General features: G+C 47.8%; 1 protein-coding gene across 7 annotated transcripts in view; it reads left to right on the top strand.

Moving 5' to 3' along the window:
* ank1 (ankyrin 1) overlaps window positions 1–24345 on the top strand; it is a 208595-nt gene that overhangs the window by 167077 nt on the left and 17173 nt on the right. For all 7 annotated transcript variants that reach the window (XM_033014019.1, XM_033014023.1, XM_033014024.1 and 4 more), the window contains 5 exons: window positions 1068–1142; window positions 2721–2852; window positions 3550–3693; window positions 15243–15756; window positions 16970–17372. In XM_033014019.1, coding sequence (XP_032869910.1) covers window positions 1068–1142; window positions 2721–2852; window positions 3550–3693; window positions 15243–15756; window positions 16970–17372 — 1268 coding nt within the window. The remainder of the gene's footprint in view (window positions 1–1067; window positions 1143–2720; window positions 2853–3549; window positions 3694–15242; window positions 15757–16969; window positions 17373–24345) is intronic.

Here is a 24345-nt window from a genome sequence, read left to right as displayed (position 1 = left end):
TGCCTTACAGCGCTTGCAGTGCCGGAGACCCGGGTTCGATCCCGACTACGGGTGCTGTCTGTACGGAGTTTGTACATTCTCCCCGTGACCGCGTGGCTTTTCTCCGAGATCTTCAGTTTCCTCCCACATTCTAAAGACATACAGGTTGGTAGGTTATTTGGCTTGGTGTTTGTGTCAACTGTCCCTAGTGTGTGTAGGATAGTGTTAGTGTGCGGGGATCGCTGGTCGGTGCGGACTCGGTGTGCTGAAGGGCCTGTTTCCGTGCTGTATCTATAAATTAAACTAAACTACTCTTGAGAAATGGGAGTTGGGAGAGAGGTGTAACAAGTTGCCAAATCCATGTCAGACACAAAGTGCTGGAGTAACTCAGCGGGTCAGGCAGCGTCTGTGGAGAACATGGACAAGTGACGTTTTGGGTCGCACGTGGGCCCTTCTTCAGACCCGAACAAATCACCTGTCCATGTTCTCCAGAGATGCCGCCTAACCCGCTGAGTTACTCCAGTACGTTGCGTCTTTTTTTGTAAAGCAGCATCTGCAGTTCCTTGTGTCTGCTGAGTCAATATTGTCTGCTTTACACGTCTCCACACTGACACTGTTTCAGAGTTGCTGGTCGTACATCTGCCGGTCGGGCAGCACAGTGACAGAGTAACTGCCTTACAATGTCAGAGGCCTGGGTTCGATCCTAACCATGTGCTATCTGTACAGAGTTTGTGCGTTGACCATGTGGGTTTCACCACGTATCCCCCCACAGTCCAAAGACGTACAGGCTAGTGTACGGCATGGTCTTGGTGGGCAGAAGGGCCTGTTTCCACGCTGTGCCTCTAAACAAAACTAAACACTCAGCTTTAAAACAGAGAATTCTGAAAATACTCAACAAGTTAGGCAGCAGCTGTGAAGCAACTCCTGTCAATGACCTAAAACCTTTAGATGAAAGGTCGCGGATGTGTAACGTTGACCCACCCTCCACACATGAGCATTTGCAGTACTTTTTCTCTTTATTTTAGATTTGCGGCACGCTATCTTGCCCTCTGGTGTTATTAACTAACGCTGTGCTTGCATTGTTGTAGCCTCTCTCAGCGCCTGGGAACGTACAGAGATGAAGATGTCCTTGATCGCGGAACAGCTTGGTCTCAGCTGGGCTGGTGAGTTCGTACAAGGGAGGGACTCTCCGAAGAGCTGTAATGTTTACATTGTTCTGTGTTTATCTATCCGGTCACTAACTTAACAGAGCATTTGACCGCACTGGGCCTCGACTCGCTGGAGTTTAGACAGATGAGGGGGGACCTCACTGAGACTTAACGAATAGTGAAAGGCCTGGATAGAGTGGATGTGGAGAGGATGTTCCCACTAGTGGGAGAGTCTAGGACCAGTGGTCACAGCCTCAGAATTAGACAATAGACAATAGGTGCAGGAGTAGGCCATTCGGCCCTTCGAGCCAGCACCGCCATTCAATGGAATCATGGCTGATCATCCACAATCAGTACCCCGTTCCTCCCTTCCCCCCATATCCCCTGACTCCGCTATCTTTAAGAGCCCTATCTAGCTCTCTCTTGAAAGCATCCAGAGAACCCGCCTCCACCACCCTCTGAGGCAGAGAATTCTACAGACTCACAACTCTCTGTGTGAAAAAGTTTCCTCGTCTCCGTTCTAAATGGCTTACCCCTTATTCTTAAACTGTGGGCCCTGGGGTTCTGGACTCCCCCAACACCGGGAACATGTTTCCTGCCTCTAGCGTGTCCAAACCCTTAAAGGACGTTCCTTTACGAAGGAGATGAGGAGGAATTTCTTTAGTGAGTGGGAGATTCATTGCCACAGACGGCTGTGGAGGCCAAGTCAATGGATATTTTTAAGGCAGAGATAGATAGATTCTTGATTAGTACGGGTGTCGGGGGTTATGGGGAGAAGGCAGAAGAATGGGGTTGAGAGGGAAAGATAGATCAGCCATGATTAATTGACAGAGTAGACTTGATGGGCCGAATGGCCTGATTCTTCTCCCATCACTTATGAACTGAAGGGCTGTAAAGTGGTGCAGCCGGTATGGAGGATGTTTGTAGCATAATTGGCTTGGTATCGATATAAATTATCCCCAGTGTGTGTAGGATAGTGGAAGTGTGCGTGGATCGCTGGTAGATGCGGACACGGTGGGCCAAAGTGGCCTGTTTCTGCGCTGTATCTCTAATCTAAACTAAACTAAACTAAGTTATCTGCGGGACGACAGATGGCACAATGGGCTAAGTGTTCAGCTGGCGACCGGAAGGTAGCCGGTTCGAATCCCGCTTGGAGTGCATACTGTCGTTGTGTCCTTGGGCAAGACACTTCACCCACCTTTGCCTGTGTGTGAATGTGTGTGAATGTGTGTGAGTGATTGGTGGTGGTCGGAGGGGCCGTAGGCGCAGATTGGCAGCCACGCTTCCGTCAGTCTGCCCCAGGGCAGCTGTAGCTACAGAAGTAGCTTACCACCACCGAGTGTGACTGAGGAGTGAATGAATAATGCGATGTAAAGCGCCTTGAGTATTAGAAAGGCGCTATATAAATCCCATCCATTATTATTATTATTATTATTAAGTTGGCCATCTAAAAAAGAGAAATGAAATTGTCCTGCTGAATTAAACTTGTGTCTGAGGCTCGTGACTCCGCTCTAGTTGTAGATGGTTGATCTCTAGTTCGAGAGTTCAAGGTGACCACTTTCAAAGCTCGCCCTTTTCATTATTGGTTCACAGAGTTGGCACGGGAGCTGCAGTTCTCCGTAGATGACATCAACAAGATCCGGGTGGAGAATCCCAACTCCCTCTTGGAGCAGAGTGCGGCGCTTCTCAACCTGTGGGCCAGCCACGAGGGGAAAAGAGCTAAAAGTAGGTTGGACATCACAACTCATCTTGGAGTTGAGGTGCAGAGTTAAATGTGACGAAGGGTCTCGACCCGAGTAAATCAGCGGGACGGGCTGCATCTCTGGAGAGAAGGAATGGGTGATGTTTCGGGTCGAGACCCTTCTGCAGACTGAGAGTCAGGGGAGTGGGGGGGAAACCAGAGATATGGAAGGGTAAGGTGTGAAAAGGACAGATCAAAGCAGAAGATGATCAAGGAAACTTAGAATGACTAATTGTTAGCTGAGGGGAAGGTGACAATGAGGCACACAAACAGTAAAATTAATCAGGAGGGCAGTGAAACCATTCCAAAACACCACCCATTCCTTCTCTCCAGAGATGCTGCCTTTCCTGCTGAGTTACTCCAGCATTTTGTGTCTATCTGACCAGGTACTGTGTGTGAAGATGTAGGTGTTGTGCGAGCCTTGGACAGAGGGGGAATGATAAAGGGGAAGCCATGTGGAAAGTCAACTGCAGTCCTTCATTCACTAGAGCAATTCCCAGGGAAAGACATTGAAATGGACACCATTGAGTGTCATGAATGTGTCGAAGGGATTGGTGACTCGGGTGATAAGAAAAGTTGTTTCACAAAGTTATTCAAGTGCTGAACAATAAACAGGCAGAATGATTGTGCTCATTGCAGGTTGTTCTTCACTGCTTTCAACTGGTCTTTCTGCCCTTTTAGTGGAAAGCTTGTACCTGGCACTGAAGAACATCGATCGCAACGACATCGTGAGTATGTTGGAAGGATCCGGCATCAACAGCCACCCTCTGAATGCAAATAGAAAGCACACAGAAAGAGACCAAAGCCTTTCTCCGGCAGTGAATGGTAAGTTCCGAACTCCATCGCATTTCAAATCTTCCAGCCTCTTTCACTTGTACTTTGCCTGTAAGTCTAAGATTCGCATCGGCTATATTCTCCGACTAAAACAAGGTTACAAGGCACATGGTGGACAAAGTATCGAATGTTAGCGGTAAGCAATGAAGTCGCCCATCCATTGTGCTTGTAGCAATTACATTCCCAATGGACACGTATTCGGGCGGACTGAAGAAGCACTCTTCACGATATGACTAGAGTTGCTGCCTTACAGCGCTTGTAGCGCCAGAGACCCGGGTTCGATCCCGACTACGGGGGCTTGTCTGTACGGAGCTTGTACATCCTCCCCGTGGGTTTTCTCCGAGATCTTCGGTTTCCTCCCACACTCCAAAGACATACACGTTTATAGGTTAATTGGATGGGTATGAGTGTCAATTATAGATACATAGACAACAGGAGTAGGCCATTCGGCCCTTCGAACCAGCACCGCCATTCAATGTGCTCATGGCTGATCATCCACAATCAGTAGCCCGTCCCTGCCTTCTCCCCATACCGCTTGATTCCGCTAGCCCTAAGAGCTCTATCTAACTATCTTTTGAATGTATCCAATGAATCGGCCTCCACTGCCACAAGTTCACAACTCTGTGTGAAAAAGCTTTTCTCTCATCTCAGTTCTAAATGGCCGACCCCTTATTCTTAAACTGTGACCCCTGGTTCTGGACTCCCCCAAAATCGGGACCATCTTTCCTGCATCTAGCGTGTCCAATCCCTTAATAATTTTATATGTTTCTATAAATGCCCTCTCATCCTCTGAATTCCAGTGAATATTGTCCCTAGTGTGTGTGGGATAGTGTTGGTGTGCGGGGATCGCTGGACTCGGAGGGCCGAAGGGCCTGTTTCTGCGCTGTATCTCTAAACGAAACTAAACTGAAAGGACTGAATGAATAACTCAACCAGATTTTAAGAAAGAAATCTGAAGCTGTAAAGAAAAGGCACCCTTTGCCGTTCCACCCTTCTGATGGATTTGCATCGTATTATTCTTATCATGGTAGGACACTGAAATAATCCTGCATCTTCAGTTATAGGTCCTCTAATATACATTATCACCCTGAACGTCAGCACTGCTGCGAAACTGTGCTAAATTAACTTGCCAATTCACTCACCTCCTTATCTGTGTAGGACGCATTCTACACAAGGAATGATTCTGATCCCTTTCAGTTAAAACTAAATTCGATCATAGACATAGACATAGACATAGACAATAGGTGCAGGAGGAGGCCATTCGGCCCTTCGAGCCAGCACCGCCATTCATTGTGATCATGGCTGATCGTCCCCTATCAATAACCCGTGCCTGCCTTCTCCCCATATCCCTTGACTCCACTAGCCCCTAGAGCTCTATCTAACTCTCTCTTAAATCCATCCAGTGACTTGGCCTCCGCTGCCCTCTGTGGCAGGGAATTCCACAAATTCACAACTCTCTGGGTGAAAAAGTTTTTTCTCACCTCAGTCTTAAATGACCTCCCTTTTATTCTAAGACTGTGTGGCCCCTGGTTCTGGACTCGCCCAACATTGGGAACATTTTTCCCGCATCTAGCTTGTCCAGTCCTTTTATAATTTTATATGTTTGTCAAGCAGTTGATTTATTTATTGTTGGGTCGCTGTGGAGTTCCCCACTTCTCAACGTCATATCTGTAGTTAGACTGTACACGAGGAATGACTACCCCATCAACTCCCCTTAGACTTGGACCCTCGGGTCGGCAGGGTTTTATGCCATTGAAACGCACAGAGGTAGATCAGCCGTGCAAGAATAATTGTAACCGGCCAAATTCCTCTGTCACCCACCACGACCAAAACTGGAATGACATTAACATGTGGTGATCTATTGTGTTTGTAGCTGAACTCGGTTTTTACCATGTGCGTGAACTGTTTTTCTTGTGGTTATCAGCTGTTTACTTCCTTGTGCCAAAGGTGAAACAATTTAAACTTCCTGTTACCTCTCTGCCTCTGACCTCTGACTTCATGTTGATATCTGGTTCTTTGCCACCCTCTGTCTGCACTGCATGCCTGCTGTATCCTTCTCTACATTTTGGCTTAGATGTAATATTCTTTGGAAATTATGAAATAGCAGATCTCACTCCCAATCTCAATGGCAAGGAAAAGTGAAAATCAGCCTTTCAAATCAAACTATTGGACCGTGGCTATTCTCAACATTTAGTTGTCTTAAAAATTCACAATTACCCTGTTTCAAAGTGTCCTCAGCTATTTTACTCCATGGAGCTTCTTTCATTGAACAAAACATGATGTGTGTGTGTACGTGTGTGTACATGTATGTATGTGTGTGTACGTATGTGTATACGTGTGCACGGATGTGTGTGTGTGTGTGTGTGTGTGTGTGTGTATGCATGTGAATATATATGTGTGTGCACGTGCCTGTGTGGGCATATGTGTGTGTATATATGCGTGTGTGTGGGCGCGCGTGTATGTGTGCGCATGTGTGTGAACATGTGTATATGTGCGTGTGTGTGTGTGTATGCATGTGAATATATATGTGTGTGCACGTGCCTGTGTGTGGGCATATGTGTGTGTATATATGCATGTGTGGGCGCGCGTGTGTGTGTGCGCATGTGTGTGAACATGTGTATATGTGCGTGTGTGTGTGTGTATGCATGTGAATATATATGTGTGTGCACGTGCCTGTGTGTGGGCATATGTGTGTGTATATATGCGTGTGTGTGGGCGCGCGTGTGTGTGTGCGCATGTGTGTGAACATGTGTATATGTGCGCGTGTGTGTGTGCACACGTGAGCATGTGAACATGTGCGTGTGTGTGTATGCACGTGTGTGTGTGCACATGTGTGTGAACATGTGTATATGTGCGCGCGTGTGTACATGTGTGTGAACACGTGTGTATATGCACGTGTGTGTGCGCGTGTGTTGATTGTTAACCACAGTTTCAATGTGACATTAGTTTGAGCTGCTACTTTACCCCATTTCAAACACTAATTTGTCAAACAGCACATGTGCAAGACACATTGAATTAAGTCCGTAGATACTCAGCCAAGAATATCATTTCATATTTTATGACAGCAAGCATTTATAAAGAGCATTTAATAAAGTGAAATATTTCAAGGCTGGCGAGGAATCAAAACAAAATTAGTAATTGGGGCCGTTAACTGAAAACTTGGCAAACAAGAGGGATATTAAGGAGTGTTATTTTCAGAAGGCATCTATTAAGCTGCTGTACAATATGTGTTAGCGTTAGGTTAAAACTTGAGATTTGGTGGAATAAGATATCTCACGGCTTGTGTTCCTGTTGACATGACAGGAACCAGATTAGGGAAAGTAAGGTCATTTTTGTATGACAATTTATCTCAGTTGTGTCTTAAGGATCAGAGCTAGGCTTTCAGTGATTATAACCTTTACAGTCTCTGCAAGGAGGGGAGCCAGTTTGGTGTATCCATTTTTGATTGGTACAATTATTACTTGGAGCATAGGAGGACGAGGGGCGATCTTATGGAGGTGTAACAAATCATGAGAGGAATAGATCGGGTAGACGCACAGTCTTTTGCCCAGAGTAGGGGAATCGAGAACCTGGGGTTTAAGGTGAGTTCCATGATACCATGGACAAGGTTTACTCAAAACCAGTAGTCTGGCAAGTACAAGGTTGTAGGAAGAGAGGGACGTGTTGTGAGTTAAATTACAGCAACAGAGTTTTTGTTGGAGGTTGGTAATTGGACAGCAAAGCATTGGTTTTGCCAAGACGGACACAAAGATCTAGGTAGACAAAAATGCTGGAGAAACTCAGCGGGTGAGGCAGCATCTATCTTTGCTGCCTCACCCGCTGAGTTTCTCCAGCATTTTTGTCCACCTTCAATTTTCCAGCATCTTAAACACAAAAAGCTGGAGTAACTCAGCGAGTTCAGCATCTCTGGGGAACAGGAATAGGTGCCGTTTCGGGTCGAAACCCTTCTTCAGACCTAAAACGCTGCCTATTCCTTTTCTCCAGAGATGCTGCCTGACCCGCGGAGTTGCTCCGGCTTTTTGTGTCTGTCTTCGGTTTAAATCAGCATCTGCAGTTCCTCCCTACATACTCCCTATGGCAAAGCCAGCTGTGGACATGATGACAAGGATTTCAGTTGAGTCACCTGATGCAAGGGACAGGGAGGTGGACAAAGATGGGATAGCAGCACATTTGGAAAGTGGTGAAATCATTGGACAAAGTCAGCATGGATTTACAAAAGGTAAATCATGTCTGACGAATCTTATAGAATTTTTCGAGGATGTAACTAGTAGCGTGGATAGGGGAGAACCAGTGGATGTGGTGTATCTGGACTTCCAGAAGGCTTTCGACAAGGTCCCACATAAGAGATTAGTTTACAAACTTAAAGCACATGGCATTGGGGGTTCAGTATTGATGTGGATAGAGAACTGGTTGGCAAACAGGAAGCAAAGAGTAGGAGTAAACGGGTCCTTTTCACAATGGCAGGCAGTGACTAGTGGGGTACCGCAAGGCTCAGTGCTGGGACCCCAGCTATTTACAATATATATTAATGATCTGGATGAGGGAATTGAAGGCAATATCTCCAAGTTTGCGGATGACACTAAGCTGGGGGGCAGTGTTAGTTGTGAGGAGGATGCTAGGAGACTGCAAGGTGACTTGGATAGGCTGGGTGAGTGGGCAAATGTTTGGCAGATGCAGTATAATGTGGATAAATGTGAGGTTATCCATTTTGGTGGCAAAAACTGGAAAGCAGACTATTATCTAAATGGTGGCCGACTAGGAAAAGGGGAGATGCAGCGAAACCTGGGTGTCATGGTACACCAGTCATTGAAAGTGGGCATGCAGGTGCAGCAGGCAGCGAAGAAAGCGAATGGTATGTTAGCTTTCATAGCAAAAGGATTTGAGTATAGGAGCAGGGAGGTTCTACTGCAGTTGTACAGGGTCTTGGTGAGACCACACCTGGAGTATTGCGTACAGTTTTGGTCTCCAAATATGAGGAAGGACATTATAGCCATAGAGGTAGTGCAGAGAAGGTTCACCAGACTGATTCCTGGGATGTCAGGACTGTCTTATGAAGAAAGAGTGGATAGACTTGGTTTATACTCTCTAGAATTTAGGAGATTGAGAGGGGATCTTATAGAAACTTACAAAATTCTTAAGGGGTTGGACAGGCTAGATGCAGGAAGATTGCTCCCGATGTTGGGGAAGTCCAGAACAAGGGGTCACGGCTTAAGGATAAGGGGGAAATCCTTTAAAACCGAGATGAGAAGAACTTTTTTCACACAGAGAGTGGTGAATCTCTGGAACTCCCTGCCACAGAGGGTAGTCGAGGCCAGTTCATTGGCTATATTTAAGAGGGAGTTAGATGTGGCCCTCGTGGCTAAGGGGAGCAGAGGGTATGGAGAGAAGGCAGGTACGGGATACTGAGTTGGATGATCAGCCATGATCATATTGAATGGCGGTGCAGGCTCGAAGGTCCGAATGGCCTACTCCTGCACCTAATTTCTATGTTTCTATGTTTCTATGGATGTTATTAGTAATGAGAGAATCTAGCAAGGCTCCACTTTGCATTGTCTATCATAGTTGAACTGCCAGCAATTGTAACAAAATGCATGGACTTACTAATGTCCATAATGAAGAAAGCTCCATGTAGATCAGATCTTGGTAGGGATGAAACTTGTCCAAATAGTTGCAAGTCCTAACGTTCAGATTGGGTCTGATCTGCAAATGCATCTCATGCCTTGGATCGAGGGGGTTGAACTCCAATCCCAAGATTTATCATGCATAATTTCCCAAGGAACGCTGAGAGATAAGCTATCCATTCGTTGAATGGGAGGTGGAAATCGCTTGCATGTGACTGAGTTCTGCTTCAATGTGAACGTCATTCAGCATTCGCAAACCCCCGCGGAATAACTCATCTGCCAAGTCCTCATGGAGGAAACCAGCCCTCGCGCTGAGATATTGAGCAAGAATCCAGGCTGTAGAAGTACATCACGGAATTGTTAACCTCACCTGGCACGTCTTTTTAAATGGGTCAGGTTGGGCGGCACGGTGGCGCAGCGGTAGAGTTGCTGCCTTACAGCGCTTACAGTGCCAGAGACCCTGGTTCAATCCCAACTACGGGTGCTGTCTGTACGGAGTTTGTACGTTCTCCCCTTGACCGCGTGGGTTTTCTCCAAGATCTTCGGTTTCCTCCCACACTCCAAAGACGTACAGGTTTGTAAGGTTAATTGGCTTGGTGTATGTGTAAAATTGTGTATAATTGTCCCCAGTGTGTGTAGGGTAGTGTTAATGTGCGGGGACCTGCGGTCAGTGCGGACTAGGTGGGCCGAAGGGCCTGTTTCCGTGCTGTATCTCTAAACTAAGCTAAATTAAAGCCACAAGAAGTGCAAATCTTGCCCATGGTGGCACTGGAAGAGTTAAGCAGATCTGTTTAACTCTTTCAATGCCACCGTCTTAAATCAATCGGTTCACAACTAGTTTGAAGCAGCTGCTGCCTGTACGTATACAAAGGGAAGCGAATGCTGCCAGACTTTTGTGTTTGTGTAAATCGGTTAACTCCTTCTGCTGTGAGGCAGCAGTCAGGACAAGACACTTCCCAAACGCACGTTCGCTTGTAAATTCAGTTAGTGAGTGTCTGTACATGACGGTAATTTCAGCAAGTCTTGCAGAAAAAAGAATACTGTTCAAAGCTGTCAGTAGTGAAGGTTCACTGGACTTAAATTGGACTGGTTTACTAGATTTAATAGGAACCTGAGGGGAAACCTTTTTCACACAGAGGGTGGTGAGTGTATGGAACGAGCTGCCAGATGAGGTGGTTGAGGCGGGGACCAAAACAAAATTTAAGACATTTGGATAGGTACATGGATGGAAAGGTTTAGAGGGATATGGACCAAGCTTGGGCAGGTCAGACTAGTGTAGAATGGGACATCTTGGTCATAATGGGCAAGATGGGCCGAAGGGCCTGTTTCCATACTGTATGGCTCTATAACTTGGAATAAACTAACAGACCACTTTATTGTAAATCCTAAAGTGGGTTTGAAAAGGTTATAATAATAATAATAATAATAATGGATGGGATTTATATAGCGCCTTTCTAATACTCAAGGCGCTTTACATCGCATTATTCATTCACTCCTCAGTCACACTCGGTGGTGGTAAGCTACTTCTGTAGCCACAGCTGCCCTGGGGCAGACTGACGGAAGCGTGGCTGCCAATCTGCGCCTACGGCCCCTCCGACCACCACCAGTCACTCACACACATTCACACACATTCACACACAGTTATGTGTTTCCAAATGGTGGCAGGTGGGACGATTGTAGATGGGGAGTGTAGAAACGTCCCTGGGGGGAGGGGGGGGGGGGGGGGAAGAACAAAGAAGGACCTGGCGTGTGACACTTTGTAACCTTGTTGATGCCCTTTATGTGGTGACTCTTTACATACCTTGTGTATGCAGAAATAATATCACTGTCACTTGTCACAATAAGGTCATAAGGAATAGGAGTAGATTTAGGCCATTCGTCCCATCAAGTCTACTCCGCCATTCAATCATGGCTGATCTATCTCTCCCTCCTACCCCCATTTCCTGCCTTCCCCGCAATAAAGTGTCATTCATTCTGATGGGGCATCTTGGTCAACATGGGCAAGCTGGGCTGTTTCTGTGTTGTATAACTCTGTGACTCATCATCCACTGCCTCACCTCATGTGTTTGATCGGGATCTGTGATCTGGAGCAAGTCGTCTGCTTGCACCGCATGCAGTGTTGTGTGTTGCATCATTTCACATCCTACTGTCCCATACATCATTAAAGTAGAATTTACTTGTAACTGATGACTTTGTAGGTCGTGGCCAATATCACCCTACACGCACTCTTCTAAGATCCGACAGTGGAGTAGAATTTAGATGCTGCCTCACCCGCTGAGTTTCTCCAGTTTTGTGTGTGTTCACCTTCGATTTTTCCAGCATCTGCAGTTCTTTCTTAAACAGTGCTAAAAGGGGATGTCATGTTAATGCCCAAGATATTTAGTGGCATCGAGGTGTAATCTCTAGAAGCCAAGAGCATCTGGTAAATACTTACTCATGCCGAGGACAATCTTTCTCCTTTCTTGCACCTTTGATCAATGCAGACTAAAGTCAATACCCAATGCAGTCCGTAACACATACTCAGAAACAAGGGGGGGGTGTACACTTACTGCAGATGAGTATATATAATTGTAACCCAAGTGGTTTTGCAGCTGTGGCAGCCTGATCTGTGCGCACTTATACCTGGTGTGTCCTGTTACACGGCTGAGAAAGGTAGCTTGAGGTCAGGCACGATGCTCTTTAACCGATGAAGCATTGGCCTCACGTTTGGGGTGGGAGATTGCAACCTTCACGTGGTCCGCCCTGTTTCGATGAATGCAATCAACCTGGCGTGCACAATCAAATAAGATCAAATAGAACAAGTTGTCCTACAACTTTAGCCTTTCGCAATGTTAAAGTTAAAAGTTTATAGGTTAATTGCCTACAGTAAAAATTGTAAATTGTCCCTAGTGTGTAGGATAGTGCTAGTGTACGGAGTGAACGCTGGTCGGCTCAGACGCTGGGCCGAAGGGCCTGTTTCTGCACTGTATCTCTAAAGTCTAAAGCATTGGATCGTCAGCATAGACCTGGTGGACTGAGGAGCCTGTTTCCCTACTCTGTGATTCTATGAACTTTCCCTTTCGGTATCTTTGATGATCATTCACAATCATGTTTTTTTACATTCAAGCTTATCGCTATTGTCTCTTTCAGTCATCATTTCCATTATCATGGCAGTAATCACTTTTATGCCCCTGTCCCACTTAGGAAACCTGAACGGAAACCTCTGGAGACTTTGCGCCCCACCCAAGGTTTCCGTGCGGTTCCCGGAGGTTGCAGGTGGTTGCCGGAGGTTGCAGGTAGTGGAAGCAGGTAGGGAGACTGACAAAAACCTCCGGGAACCGCACGGAAACCTTGGGTGGGGCGCAAAGTCTCCAGAGGTTTCCGTTCAGGTTTCCTAAGTGGGACAGTGGCATTAGCCATCAGATCACTGGCCATGCCCTGCCTCTTAAACAGTGCGGAGAGTTAGGTCTCGGATCTCCCCTCGACAACTCCATGGTGTAAAGCTTACTCTCAGAACCTGATATTCATAACTGGGGCAAGAGGAACTGGTTGCTCCTCTTCTCTGCAGCCTGATGAGTACAATCCACCTTCTCCTATATTGTTCATACAGAGGTGTAACACGATACCACATTCCCCAGCCCAACACTTTAATTAACAGCAATTAAAAGTTTTGCGGCAATGTTTGCTTTGTACGAAGGTCTGTATTTCTTTCTGGCAGCGCATGTGACTATGGGCCTTGGTGAATGTTCCTGCTATTCCCGAGTGCAGGAGATTCACAAGCGCTAGAAATGTATTTCTGCAAGGGGGGAAAAAAATAAATCCCAAAAGGCTCTTTGCTTAATATTAATGTCTGGTAAGTTTGCATTTTGTCATGTTTTATCTCACAGAATGGTATGGATTTTTTTAATCGGCTTGTGCAAGCTGTTAATTCCAGTGATTCTGGGACAATGGACCGCAGTGATCTGGACTTTATTGTTTTGTAACAGCTCCAGGAAACAAGAAAGGAGTCTCAATTTTGCTGAAGTCTCGAATTCCTCACCTAACTTATTATCTCAATTTTATTCAATCGCTAAAGCATCGCTTGATCACCTTGCACGTTAACTAAAGTGCTTTAGATCGCTGAATTTTCCATGCCCTGTTTTGTTAACAGAGATGCCGTTTTTACAGCTGATTCTGGTTCTTAATTCGATGCTTCAGCAAAGCTGATGATTCCGTCCCAAAGGATTGAAAGCCCCACCAGCCAAGTCTGAAGTGAAATGAGGACACTCGGAAATGAATCCAGTGTCAGCTCTCATTATGAATTGGTGGACTTAAAGTGCCAGTCCCACATGGGCGTCATTTGCGAAGATTTTGTACATCCCAAAATCCTGGGGCGCCGCGCGCCACCACACGTCACCACGCACCATGCGGGCGTAACGCGCACCATGCGCGCATCGCGCATCGACCATGCGTTAAAGATGTCGCGCAAATGACACCCAAGTGGGACGCCCTTTCGACTTGCTAAAACACTCAATGAATCGGGCTCCGCTGTGAAGAGTGTTCCTTCATACGATCGACTGACTATCTTTGGGCTTTAGATATGGCTGATTGTGTTTCACTGAACCAACTGCCCACCGCCAGAATTAGACATAGGGATACAAGGAACTGCAGATGCTGCTTTACAAAAGAAGACACAAAGCACTGGAGTAACTCAGTGGGTCAGGCAGCATCTCTGCAGAGCATATTTAGTTTAGTTTACTGTCACATGTAAAGATAGTTACATATAGACGAGATAGTTGAGGCCAGGACTATCCCACCATTTAAGAAACAGCTAGACAGGTCCATGGATAGGATAAGTTTGGAGGGATATGTTCCAATAGGGTCGAGACCTTTCTTCGGACTGAGAGTCGTCAAAATGACAAAACTGCTCAAGGAACTCAGCGGGTGAGGCAGCATCTATGGAGCGAATGAATAGGTGACGTTTCAGGTTGAGACCCTTCTTCAGACTGTGAGCTTTACGGGAAGAAATTTGCCTCTATTTAGTGAAGTAGATAAATGTGGATTTACAAAAGTGATGAGCATCAAATCCAATTAACCGTATGCCTCAGGTTATTTATGCGGCTGGGTGTACAAGTAGAATAATTGAAGGGATTTAGTTTTGGACAAATTAAAGTTTCAGTCTCAGTTCAGTTTGGTTTATTGTCACGTACACCAATGTACAGTGAAAAGCTTTTCTTGCGTGCTAACCAGCCAGCAGAACGACAATAGGGGTTTCAGCCCGAAACGTTGCCTATTTCCTTCGCTCCATAGATGCTGCTGCACCCGTTGAGTTTCTCCAGCATTTTTGTCTACCAGCAGAACGACAACACGTCATTGGAAAAACCAGCCGGTATCTGCTCAGTTTATGTTTTACTCCAGTTTCCAGCATCTGCAGTTCTTTGTGTCTCCAATAATTTGTATTTCCTACTGAAGACAGACACAAAATGCTGGAGTAGCTCAGCGGGACAGGCAGCATCTCTGGAGAGAAGGAATGGTTGACGATACAGGTCTGAGTTCTCTGAAGAAGGGTCTCGACCAGAAGAGTCACCCATTCCTTCTCTCCAGAGATGCTGCCTGTCCCGCTGAGATACTCCAGCATTTTGAGTCCCCCTTTAGTGAAAGCTCAGCATCTGCAGTTCCTTCGTACACATTTTGTATTTATTCTACTTTGGTTAGAAATCAGAAACCAACGGCCAACTTGTTGCCCAAAGATAGTTCCAGAACTGATTAAATTTTGCAACTGCCCTGATGGAATAAATATGGCCGAACAGTACTGGAGGGCTTTGCGGTCCATCTCCCCCCCCCCCCCCCTCCCCCCCCCCCCCCCCCACCCCACCCCTCCCCAACCCCCTCCCCTCTCTGCTAGTTGACTCAGTTATTGCAGGTATGGCTTCTGCAGGTGTGCTCTGTGTGCTTGTGCAGGTTTCACTACAGTGCAGGATGAGATGCTATCTCCCGCCTCGCTTCAATACACGATGCCATCTCCGCTTCAAGCTGACCAGTTCTGGAATGACGTCACCAGCCTGGACTTAAACCCCCATGCACGTGCTGACAACGACTCCCTTCTGGAGATATCTGACGTCAATGTGTGGTCGTCGGGCGGCAAGCCGCCCCTGGTGGTCGCGGAAGACTCCTCGCTGGACTACAGCAGGGCCGACGAGTCATTCCAGGCCGAGGGACTGAGTTCCTTGAACCTCAATGAGGAGGATTCAGACGCCATCAATGGGTTGGTAGATATGCTCGACAGTGTCGGAGGTCAGAGGTCAGAGGGCAAAGGCTCAGAGATGACAGAAGGAGAGACTCCAACCAAGATGGCAGAGGAGGTGAATACAGAGAATGGCATTTCTGTAATTTCAGGGCAGCAGAAATGGGCAGGGTCACCCACCTTGAGGCGAGCCACTTCAGACGTCCAGCAGCCTGACCTGAATGCGGAAAGGTAAATGGACTCCTTACTTTGGAATCTGAGGGGTAACTTATTCACACAAAGGGTGGTGGGCGTATGGAACGAGCTGCTAGAGGGGATAGTTGCGACCGGGACTATCCCACCATTTAAGAAAGAGCTAGACAGGTCCATGGATAGGACAGGTTTGGAGGGATATGTTCCAAACGCGGGCAGGTGGGACATGTGTAGCCGGGTCATGTGGGCCGGTGTTGGCAAGTTGGGCTGAAGAGCCTGTCTCCACACTGTATCAATCTATGACTCCATCACTTAGGGTCATTAGAACTTGGAGAAGTCATGATGAGGAACTTCACTTCAAAGCCCATGTGAAAATATTGACTTGCTATGAGAGGGTGATCTTATTGGCCTACGTAGAGTTGCTGCCTTACAACGCCAGCGATCCGGGTTCGATTCTGACAATGGGCGCTGTCTGTGTGGAGTTTGTACATTCTCCCAGTGACCCTATTAGGTTTTTTCCGCATGCTCCGGTTTTCTCCCACATACCAAAGACGTGTATGTTTTTAGTTAATTGGGCCTCTGTAAATTGTCCCTTGTGTGTAGGATAGAACTAGTGTACTGGTGATTGTTGGTCGATGTGGACTCAGTGGGCCGAAGGGCCTGTTTCCACACTGTTTTGCGAAACTAAAGTACATTAAACAAATTGGACCTCTACTCTGTGGAGTTGAGAAGTTTGTTTGAAGTTGAGAAGATTAATAATGTAATATGTAAGATTCATTTGGGGAATAGAGTGACGCAGCTGGTAGAGTTGCCACCACACAATGCCAGAGACCTGGTTCAATCCTGACCACGGCTACTGTCTATGTGGAGTTTTCACGTTCTCCCTGTCACATTCCTCCAGATGCTCCATCTTCCTCCCACATCCTCACGACATTTGGGTTTTGGGGTAAATTGACCTCTGTGAGTGTATAGGGAGTGAATGAGAAAGCGGGATAACAGACACAAAGAGCTGGGGTAACTCAGCGGGACAGGCAGCATCTCTGGAGGGAAGGAATGGGTGACGTTTCAGGTCGAGGCCCTTCTTCAGCCTGAAGAAACCGTCACCCAACTGTCGACCGGAAACGTCTCACTGGAGATGCTGCCTGTCCCGCTGAGTTACTCCAACTTTTTGTGTCTATCCATGTACAAGATGCCCCGTCTGTTTACCTCCGCAGAGAAGCTAATTTTGTACCCAATGTTGTTTTTCTGACAGGTCCCAAGCACCACCTTACATTGTGTCCTACCTGACGGTCCACGAGGAGAGAGGAAGGATCCCTGGGGTTGAGGGGGCCTCGGTGATGGCCCTGAAGGCTGAGCCATGGAAGCCAGGCTTCATTGCGTCACAGAAGGAAGCGTGGGCCGAGGTGCTGAAACAGTGGCCCGCCGAGAGCTTGTCCAACATCGCCAAGCAGAGTCCCCGTAGCCTACAGACCGAGGAGCGGCTGGTACAGTCGCTGGACAGCAGGGGGCAGCAGCAGCCTCTCCCCTACCGCCATCTGAAGGATTTGGAGGGCCCTCTTTGTTCCGCCACTGGCGGCTCGGCACTTCACCGCCACGTTGATCCACGAAGCAGCTGGATAACCGTGGAGGAGGAGGTGGTGGACTCGAGCGAGGAGGTGAGGAGGTCTTTTATGTGTAGATGCCGGTTTACACTGAGGACAGACCCAAAAAGCTGGAGTAACTCAGCGGGTCGGGCAGCGTCCCCGGAGAAAAGGAATAGGTATCATTTCGGGTCGGAAGCATATGGAAGGGTACAAAGAACATGGAAGGTGTGAAAGGGTCAGATCAAAGCAGACGATGATCTGGGAAATGTACGATGGTTCATTGTTGGACCCCTCATAGTTGGGCTCATCTTTGTACCTTATCCAAATCTCTCGATTCCCTCTCCGCTGACTCTGTCTGAAGAAGGGTCTCGACCCGAAACGTCACCCATTCCTTCTTGCAGGAGTTGCTACCTGTCCCGCTGAGTTACTCCAGCATTTGAGACAATAGGTGCGGGAGTAGTCCATTGGGCCCTTCGAGCCAGTACCGCCATTCAATGTGATCACGGCTGATCATCCCCAATCAGTACCCCGTTCCTGCCTTCTCCCCATATCCCCTGACTCCCCTATCTTTAAGAGCCATATATAACCAGCCTCCAGCTCTACTCTGACAATTCCACAGACTCACAACTCTCTGTGTGAAAAAGTGCGTTCTCGTCTCCGTTCTAAATGGCTTACCCCTTATTCTTATATTGTGTCTATCTTTGTGAGATCTCCTTCACTTAGTGTTTGACCATCGGATTAACTTTTCCAAAACTGAACAGGGAGAATTGGAGAAACTCTATACATAGTAAAACTCCTATCATCCACTTTCCGACTATTCCGAAAAGTTTTTTATTGTGCTTCCGGCTCACCACGTGATGCGTACCAAGCTCCACCCACTCAATGGGTCCCCAGTTGTGTTCAGCGATACAGCGCGGAACAAGGCCCTTCGGCCCACTGAGCCCGTGCCGACCAACAATCACCCATACACTCGTTTGTGTTCCTGTTCATACGTTCGTAGGTTCTAGGAGCAGAATTAGCCCATCAAGTCTACTCCACCATTCAATCATGGCTGATCTATCTTTCTCTCTCAACCCCATTCTCCACCACCCTGATATGGGTGGCTGTAAAGGGGTGGCACGGTGGTGCAGCGGTAGAGTTGCTGCCTCACAGCGATAGAGACCCGGGTTTAATCCTGACTACCAGTGCTGTCTGTACGGAGTTTGTACGTTCTCCCCGTGACCTGCGTGGATTCTCTCTGAGATCTTCTGTTTCCTCCTACACTCCAAAGACATAAAGGTTTGTAGGTTAATTGGCTTGGTATGAATGTAAATTCTCCCTAATGTGTGTAGGATAGTGTTAGTGGTCGGCCGGCTGAGGGGCCTGTTTCCACGCTGTATCTCTAAACCAAACTAAACTAAACTAGTCCAGCGTTTGCTGAGCATCAAAGTTGTTTTATTTTAACGGTAAAGCTGGTGTCAGTCAGTCTGAGACATGAATAGATTGAGTGAAGGCCAGGGAAAGTGCACCAGGCCAAATCAGGAGTTGCCTGCACAAAGCTAGTGTGAAGGGCAAAGAGACAGACGGAACGTGAGCTGTTCCAGGCTCATCCTCCTGACCCTCCTGGCTACAGTGTCACATGCTGCTTCCAGATATATCTGTTGGCTGACGTACTTCAGACTTTACAGAGGGGACCTTTGGCTCGCCGGGTCCGCGCCGACCAGCGATCACCCCGTGAGTGACGCCTGTATGGTCGTGAGTAGTCGCCCAAAGAGTCGTACCTTTTTCTGGTCGCCGCTGGATTTTCAACATGTTGAACATTCCGGAAGTGGCGGCGCCGGGAACGGCTGCGGCTCTCCTGCAGTCCGTTTGTCTTTTACTTTTTTGTGTTGTATTTTTTCGTTTTGTCTAGTTACGTTTTTGTTTTTTAGGTCGTGTTTATGTGTGGGGGGTGGGGGGGGGGGGGTGAAACGGGGCTTGCTGTCTCTCCCTTCGGGGGAATACGACCTTTTTGTCGTATCCCCCTTCTCTGCCTCCGTCTACACTGAGGCCTAATGGCGGAGCTGGCGACCTCGGGACTCTGGAGGCAGCTGACAGGACTCGCCCTGAGCTCCCGTGAGGGCGGCCCAGCCCGGGGCTGGAACTGCGCTCTCGTGAGAGCGGCCTGGCGAGGGGCTGAGAGACTTTCCCGTGAGGGGCTGTGGCACTCCCGTCGGAGTGGCCCAGCCCGAGGGAGGAGCGGCACTCCCGTCGGAGTGGCCCAGCCCGAGGGAGGAACGGCACTCCCGTCGGAGTGGCCCAGCCCGAGGGTGGAACGGCACTCCCGTCGGAGTGGCCCAGCCCGAGGGAGAACGGTACTCACGTGAGGGCGATCCGGCTCGGGGCTGGAACGGTGCTCCGGTGGCTGGGACGGCGTTCTGGCGGCGGTGACCTGAGTCCGGGGTTCAGCCGCGGGCCAGCGGCTGCGTACGCTGGACTGGAGGGTGGCAGCTTCGACCACCCCCGGGCCGCGGTGTTTGAGCCGGCCCGTTGCGGGGTTCGGTGAGCCGCGGGACTGTTGTGCCATCGCCCGGTGGGGAATCGCCTCAGTGCAGAGGGAGAAGAGGAGGGAAGAGACAGTAACCCTAAGATTTTTGCCTCCACCACAGTGAGGAGGTGCTTGGAGGACTCACTGTGGTGGTGTTAATTTGTGTTTATTGTTGTTTATTATTGTATGATTGTATGTATGACTGCAGGCACGAAATTTCGTTCAGACCGTAAGGTCTGAATGACAATAAAGGTATTCAATTCAATCAATTCATTTTCGGCGACCTGCTGCGACTATGACGGGTGCTGGCAAGTTGCCGAAAAAATTGCGTAAGTGGGACAGGCCCTTTAGTTTTATGTTGCATTCCAAAGCTCCACAAGATCAAGGAGCTGCTTTTTTGGGCGGCACAGAGGCGCAAAGGTAGAGTTACTGCCATGCAATCCCAAAGACCCGGGTTCAATCCTGCTTGTCTGTACGGAGTTTGGCATGTTCTCCCCGTGACCTGCGTGGGTTTTCTCCGGGTGCTCGGGTTTCCTCCCACACTCCAAAGAGGTACAGATTTGTAGGTTAATTGGCTTGGTAAAATCGCAAATTGTCCCGGGTGTGTGTAGGATAGTGTTAATGCGTGTGAATGTGTGTGAGTGATTGGTGGTGGTCGGAGGGGCCATAGGCGCAGATTGGCAGCCAGGCTTCTGTCAGTCTGCCCCAGGGCAGCTGTGGCTACAGAAGTAGCTTACCACCACCGAGTGTGACTGAGGAGTGAATGACTAATGCGATGTAAAGCGCCTTGAGTATTAGAAAGGCGCTATATAAATCCCATCCATTATTATTATTATTAATGTGCGGGGATCGCTGGTCAGCACGGACTCGGCGGGCCGAAGGGCCTGTTTCCGCGCTGTATCTCTAAACTAAACTCAACTTTATAATGACGCCAAGTTGTCCACAGCAAATCCAATAAACAACGATGTGTTAATGAGCAGATAATCTGCAAGTGATGTCGATTAAGGAGTAAATACGGCTTGCATGTTGTGAGATGTTTCCTGCTGTTCTACGAGAGTGCCTCGGAATATTTACTTCTTCCAAGAGGGCAGAGAAGCCTTTGTTTCACGTCTCATTGAAAAGACATACTGTGTCTGACAGAGTGGCACTCCTGTGGAATGACAACACAGAGTCCCATGTTTAAATGAGGAAAACCACAAAGTGCTGGAGGAATTAAACGGCCAGCATGTGTCAGAGGAAATGGACAGATTATATTTCCGGCTGAGACCATTCAAGGTTGAAGGAATAGAGGGCAATTGGCAATTGGAGGGAGATGAGGGCAGGGGTGCGGCAATAGGCGGCAAGTTAATTTATGATTGACACATGTACCAAGGTACAGTGAAAAGCTTTTTGTCGCGTACTATCCAGTCGGTGAAAAAGACTATTCATGATTACAATTAAATAATCCATAGCGTACAGATACAGGATAAAGGGTATAACGTTCTGTGGAGGATCAAGAACAGTAATGTCCCATTAAAGATAGCTCAAAGGTCTCCAATGAGGTAGATGGGAGGTCAGGACCATTCTCTAGCTGGTGGGAGGATGTTTCAGTTCTGCTAAAAGCTGGGAAAAATTGTCCCTGAATCTGGAGGTAGACAAAAATGCTGGAGAAACTCAACGGGTGAGGCAACATCTATGGAGCGAAGGAATAGGTGACGTTTCGGGTCGAGACCCTTCAAGGGTCTCGACCCAAAACGTCACCTATTCCTTCGCTCCATAGATGCTGCCTCACCCGCTGAGTTTCTCCAGCATTTTTGTCTACTGTCGATTTTTCCAGCATCTGCAGTTCTTCCTGAAACAACTGAATCTGGAGGTGTGATTTTTCGAACTCATGTACTTCTTGCCTGGTGGGTCGGGAATTTGTCCCTAATTTTGACCTTTTGTCCCTTATTTGGGAGCGAGAAAGTTGGCAACCCTGTTGGCACCTAACTCGAGTGCTGTGTCTGCACTGATTTCTTCAGTGAGATTAATGGGCCTATTTTTAGGCTTGTGGAAATCCACTGAGCGATACAGTAGTGTTTATGACATATAAACACTTGATATTTCCCCATCTGTAAGTGGTCACATCAGGAATAAAGGCACTGGAGCATTTGCCTACAGACAGACGTCACTGGCAGTCGTGAATCCGCCGTTCGTGATTCCTGAGACAGATCCTAGCTTAAAATCTTTTGTCACCAGTGTTGAGGACATTCTCAGGATGTCCAAAAGCATTTTGCAGGCATTTAACTCAATCTGAAGTGTAGTGGTGTAGCAAACCGAACAGGTAAAGTCGTTAGGGTGCAAACTGCCCAAGCGGAATATGTTATATTCCGCTTGGGCAGTCTGCACCCTAGCGGCATAAACATTGACTTCTCCAATTTCCGGTAGCCCTTGCTGTCTCCTCCCCTTCTCAGCTCTCCCTCAGCCCTCGGGCTCCTCCTCTTCCTTTCTCTTGGTTCTTGGTTTCTTGGTCCTCCAAAATATTCCAAATGGAATTTAAACTGGAGGTGGTGAAGGGAGGACTTAAGCCAGAAAGGGTTATTGGGAAGAAAGAGCTACTTTAAATTTAGTTGCATCTGGTTGGGTAATTATAGTAGGGTGGAGATTATTCCATGCTTTAATTGTGCGGGGGAAGAAATTTCCTCCCCCCCCCCCCCCCCCCCCACCCTACATCAGTCTGAAGAAGGGTTTCTGAAGGGTCTCTGAAGAGGAAAAGTTGCCTATTTCCTTCGCTCCATAGATGCTGCTGCACCCGCTGAGTTTCTCCAGCACTTTTGTCTACCTTCGATTTTCCAGCATCTGCAGTTCCTTCTTAAACAGGTAAAGTCTTTAGCAGCTTTCCCACCAACCAGGTGGTTCACCAAATTCACCAACAAGACATCAACAAGGAATTCTCTGACACAGAAGACTGGAGGTTCAGTCAGTGGATACATTTAAGGCAGAGATAGACGGATTCTTAATTAGTACGGGTGTCAGAGGTTATGGGCAGAAGGCAGGAGAAAGGGGTTTGGTGGGAGAGATAGATCATCCATGATTGAATGGCAGAGTAGACTTGATCAGCCGAAAGGCCTAATTCTGCTCCTGTCACTTTTGAGAACTATATACACCGGCAGTCAGTCATCCTACCCTTTCCGTGCAATGCAGTTTGGCAGCGGTCGAGTTGCTGCCTTACTGTGCCAATATCCATTTCCTCTTCAAACATGTCTATACTGATAAATGCAAGATAAAGCCAGCAAAGTCTAATCAAAGGTAGCCTGAGGGTCGCCAATGAGGTAGATAGTACTTGTGGTACGATGGTTCAGTTGCCTGATAATTATCTTTGATCAGACTTTACTGGGCTTTCTTGCACTGAATGATATTCACATTATCCCCTTAATCATGTATCTGTACACTTTGGATGGCCTGATTGCAATCGCGTATTGTCTTTCTGCTGACTGGTTAGCGCGCCATAAAAGATTTTCACTGCACCTCGGTACATGTGACAATAAACTAAACTGAACTCAAACTCAATGGTTGAAGGCATTGCCTTGGAGTACTGTGATTGCTTTTTACTCAGTTGGTAATTCCTGGCCTCCGGCTGTGTGAAGACAATAAAGGGCCTGTCTCACTTGGGCGTCATTTGCGCGTCATGCAGATGGCGTGCGAAGATTTAGTACATCCCAAAATCCTTGGGCGCCGCGCGCGACCACCCATCACTGTCTACGTCACCAGGCATCATGCGCGCGTAATGCGCTCCATGCACGCGTAATGTGCACCATGCGTGCATTACATGCGCGTCACGACGCCCGCGTAATGATGTCGCGTAAATGACATGCAAATGACACACAAGTGGGACAGGCCCTTAAGGCACCAAAGTCAGAGTGGCACAGTGGCATAGTGGTAGAGCTACTGCCTTACAGAGGGATGGGGGCAAGAGCTTGCAGGTTATGGATGGATGGATGGATACCAGATACAGGTGTGCAAGGCGGTACAGTGGCACAGTAAGGCAGTTGCTGCCAGAGACCCGGGTTCCAACCTGACTATGGGTGCTTGTCCATATGGAGTTTGTACGTTCTCCCTGTGACCTGCATGGGCTTTCTCCGAGATCTTCGGTTTCCCCCCCCACACTACAAAGGCGTACAGGTTTGTAGGTTAGTTGGGTTGCTATAAATGTTAAATAGTCCCTAGTGTAGGATAGTGTTCATTGGTCGGCACGGACTCGGTGGGCCGAAGGGCCTGTTTCCGTGCTGTATCCCTAAACTAAAGGCACTAAAGTCCATTGAATAGAGGTGGAGCTGGAGACTTGAAGTTGTGTGTGCGTGTGAATGTGCGTTCAGCAACTGTTTATGCAATGGGAGCAACTTTCCATTGTAACAACAGATTGCCGTGCGGTAACAAGAGGACTGGTTGAGCACATGGAGATTAAGGGGTGCTGAAAATAGCAAATAATGCAAACGGCAATTTATCTGCCTGACATCTTTCATAGTGGGATGAATGTCCTGCTTTCTCTGCTGTCAACTTCAATCTCTGACCAGAGTTAGA

This window comes from Amblyraja radiata, chromosome 39 (assembly GCF_010909765.2).
Source record: "Amblyraja radiata isolate CabotCenter1 chromosome 39, sAmbRad1.1.pri, whole genome shotgun sequence".
Taxonomy (NCBI): domain Eukaryota; kingdom Metazoa; phylum Chordata; class Chondrichthyes; order Rajiformes; family Rajidae; genus Amblyraja; species Amblyraja radiata.
Note: the sequence above shows the minus strand (reverse complement) of the source record. Positions and strands in the feature narration are given on the sequence as shown.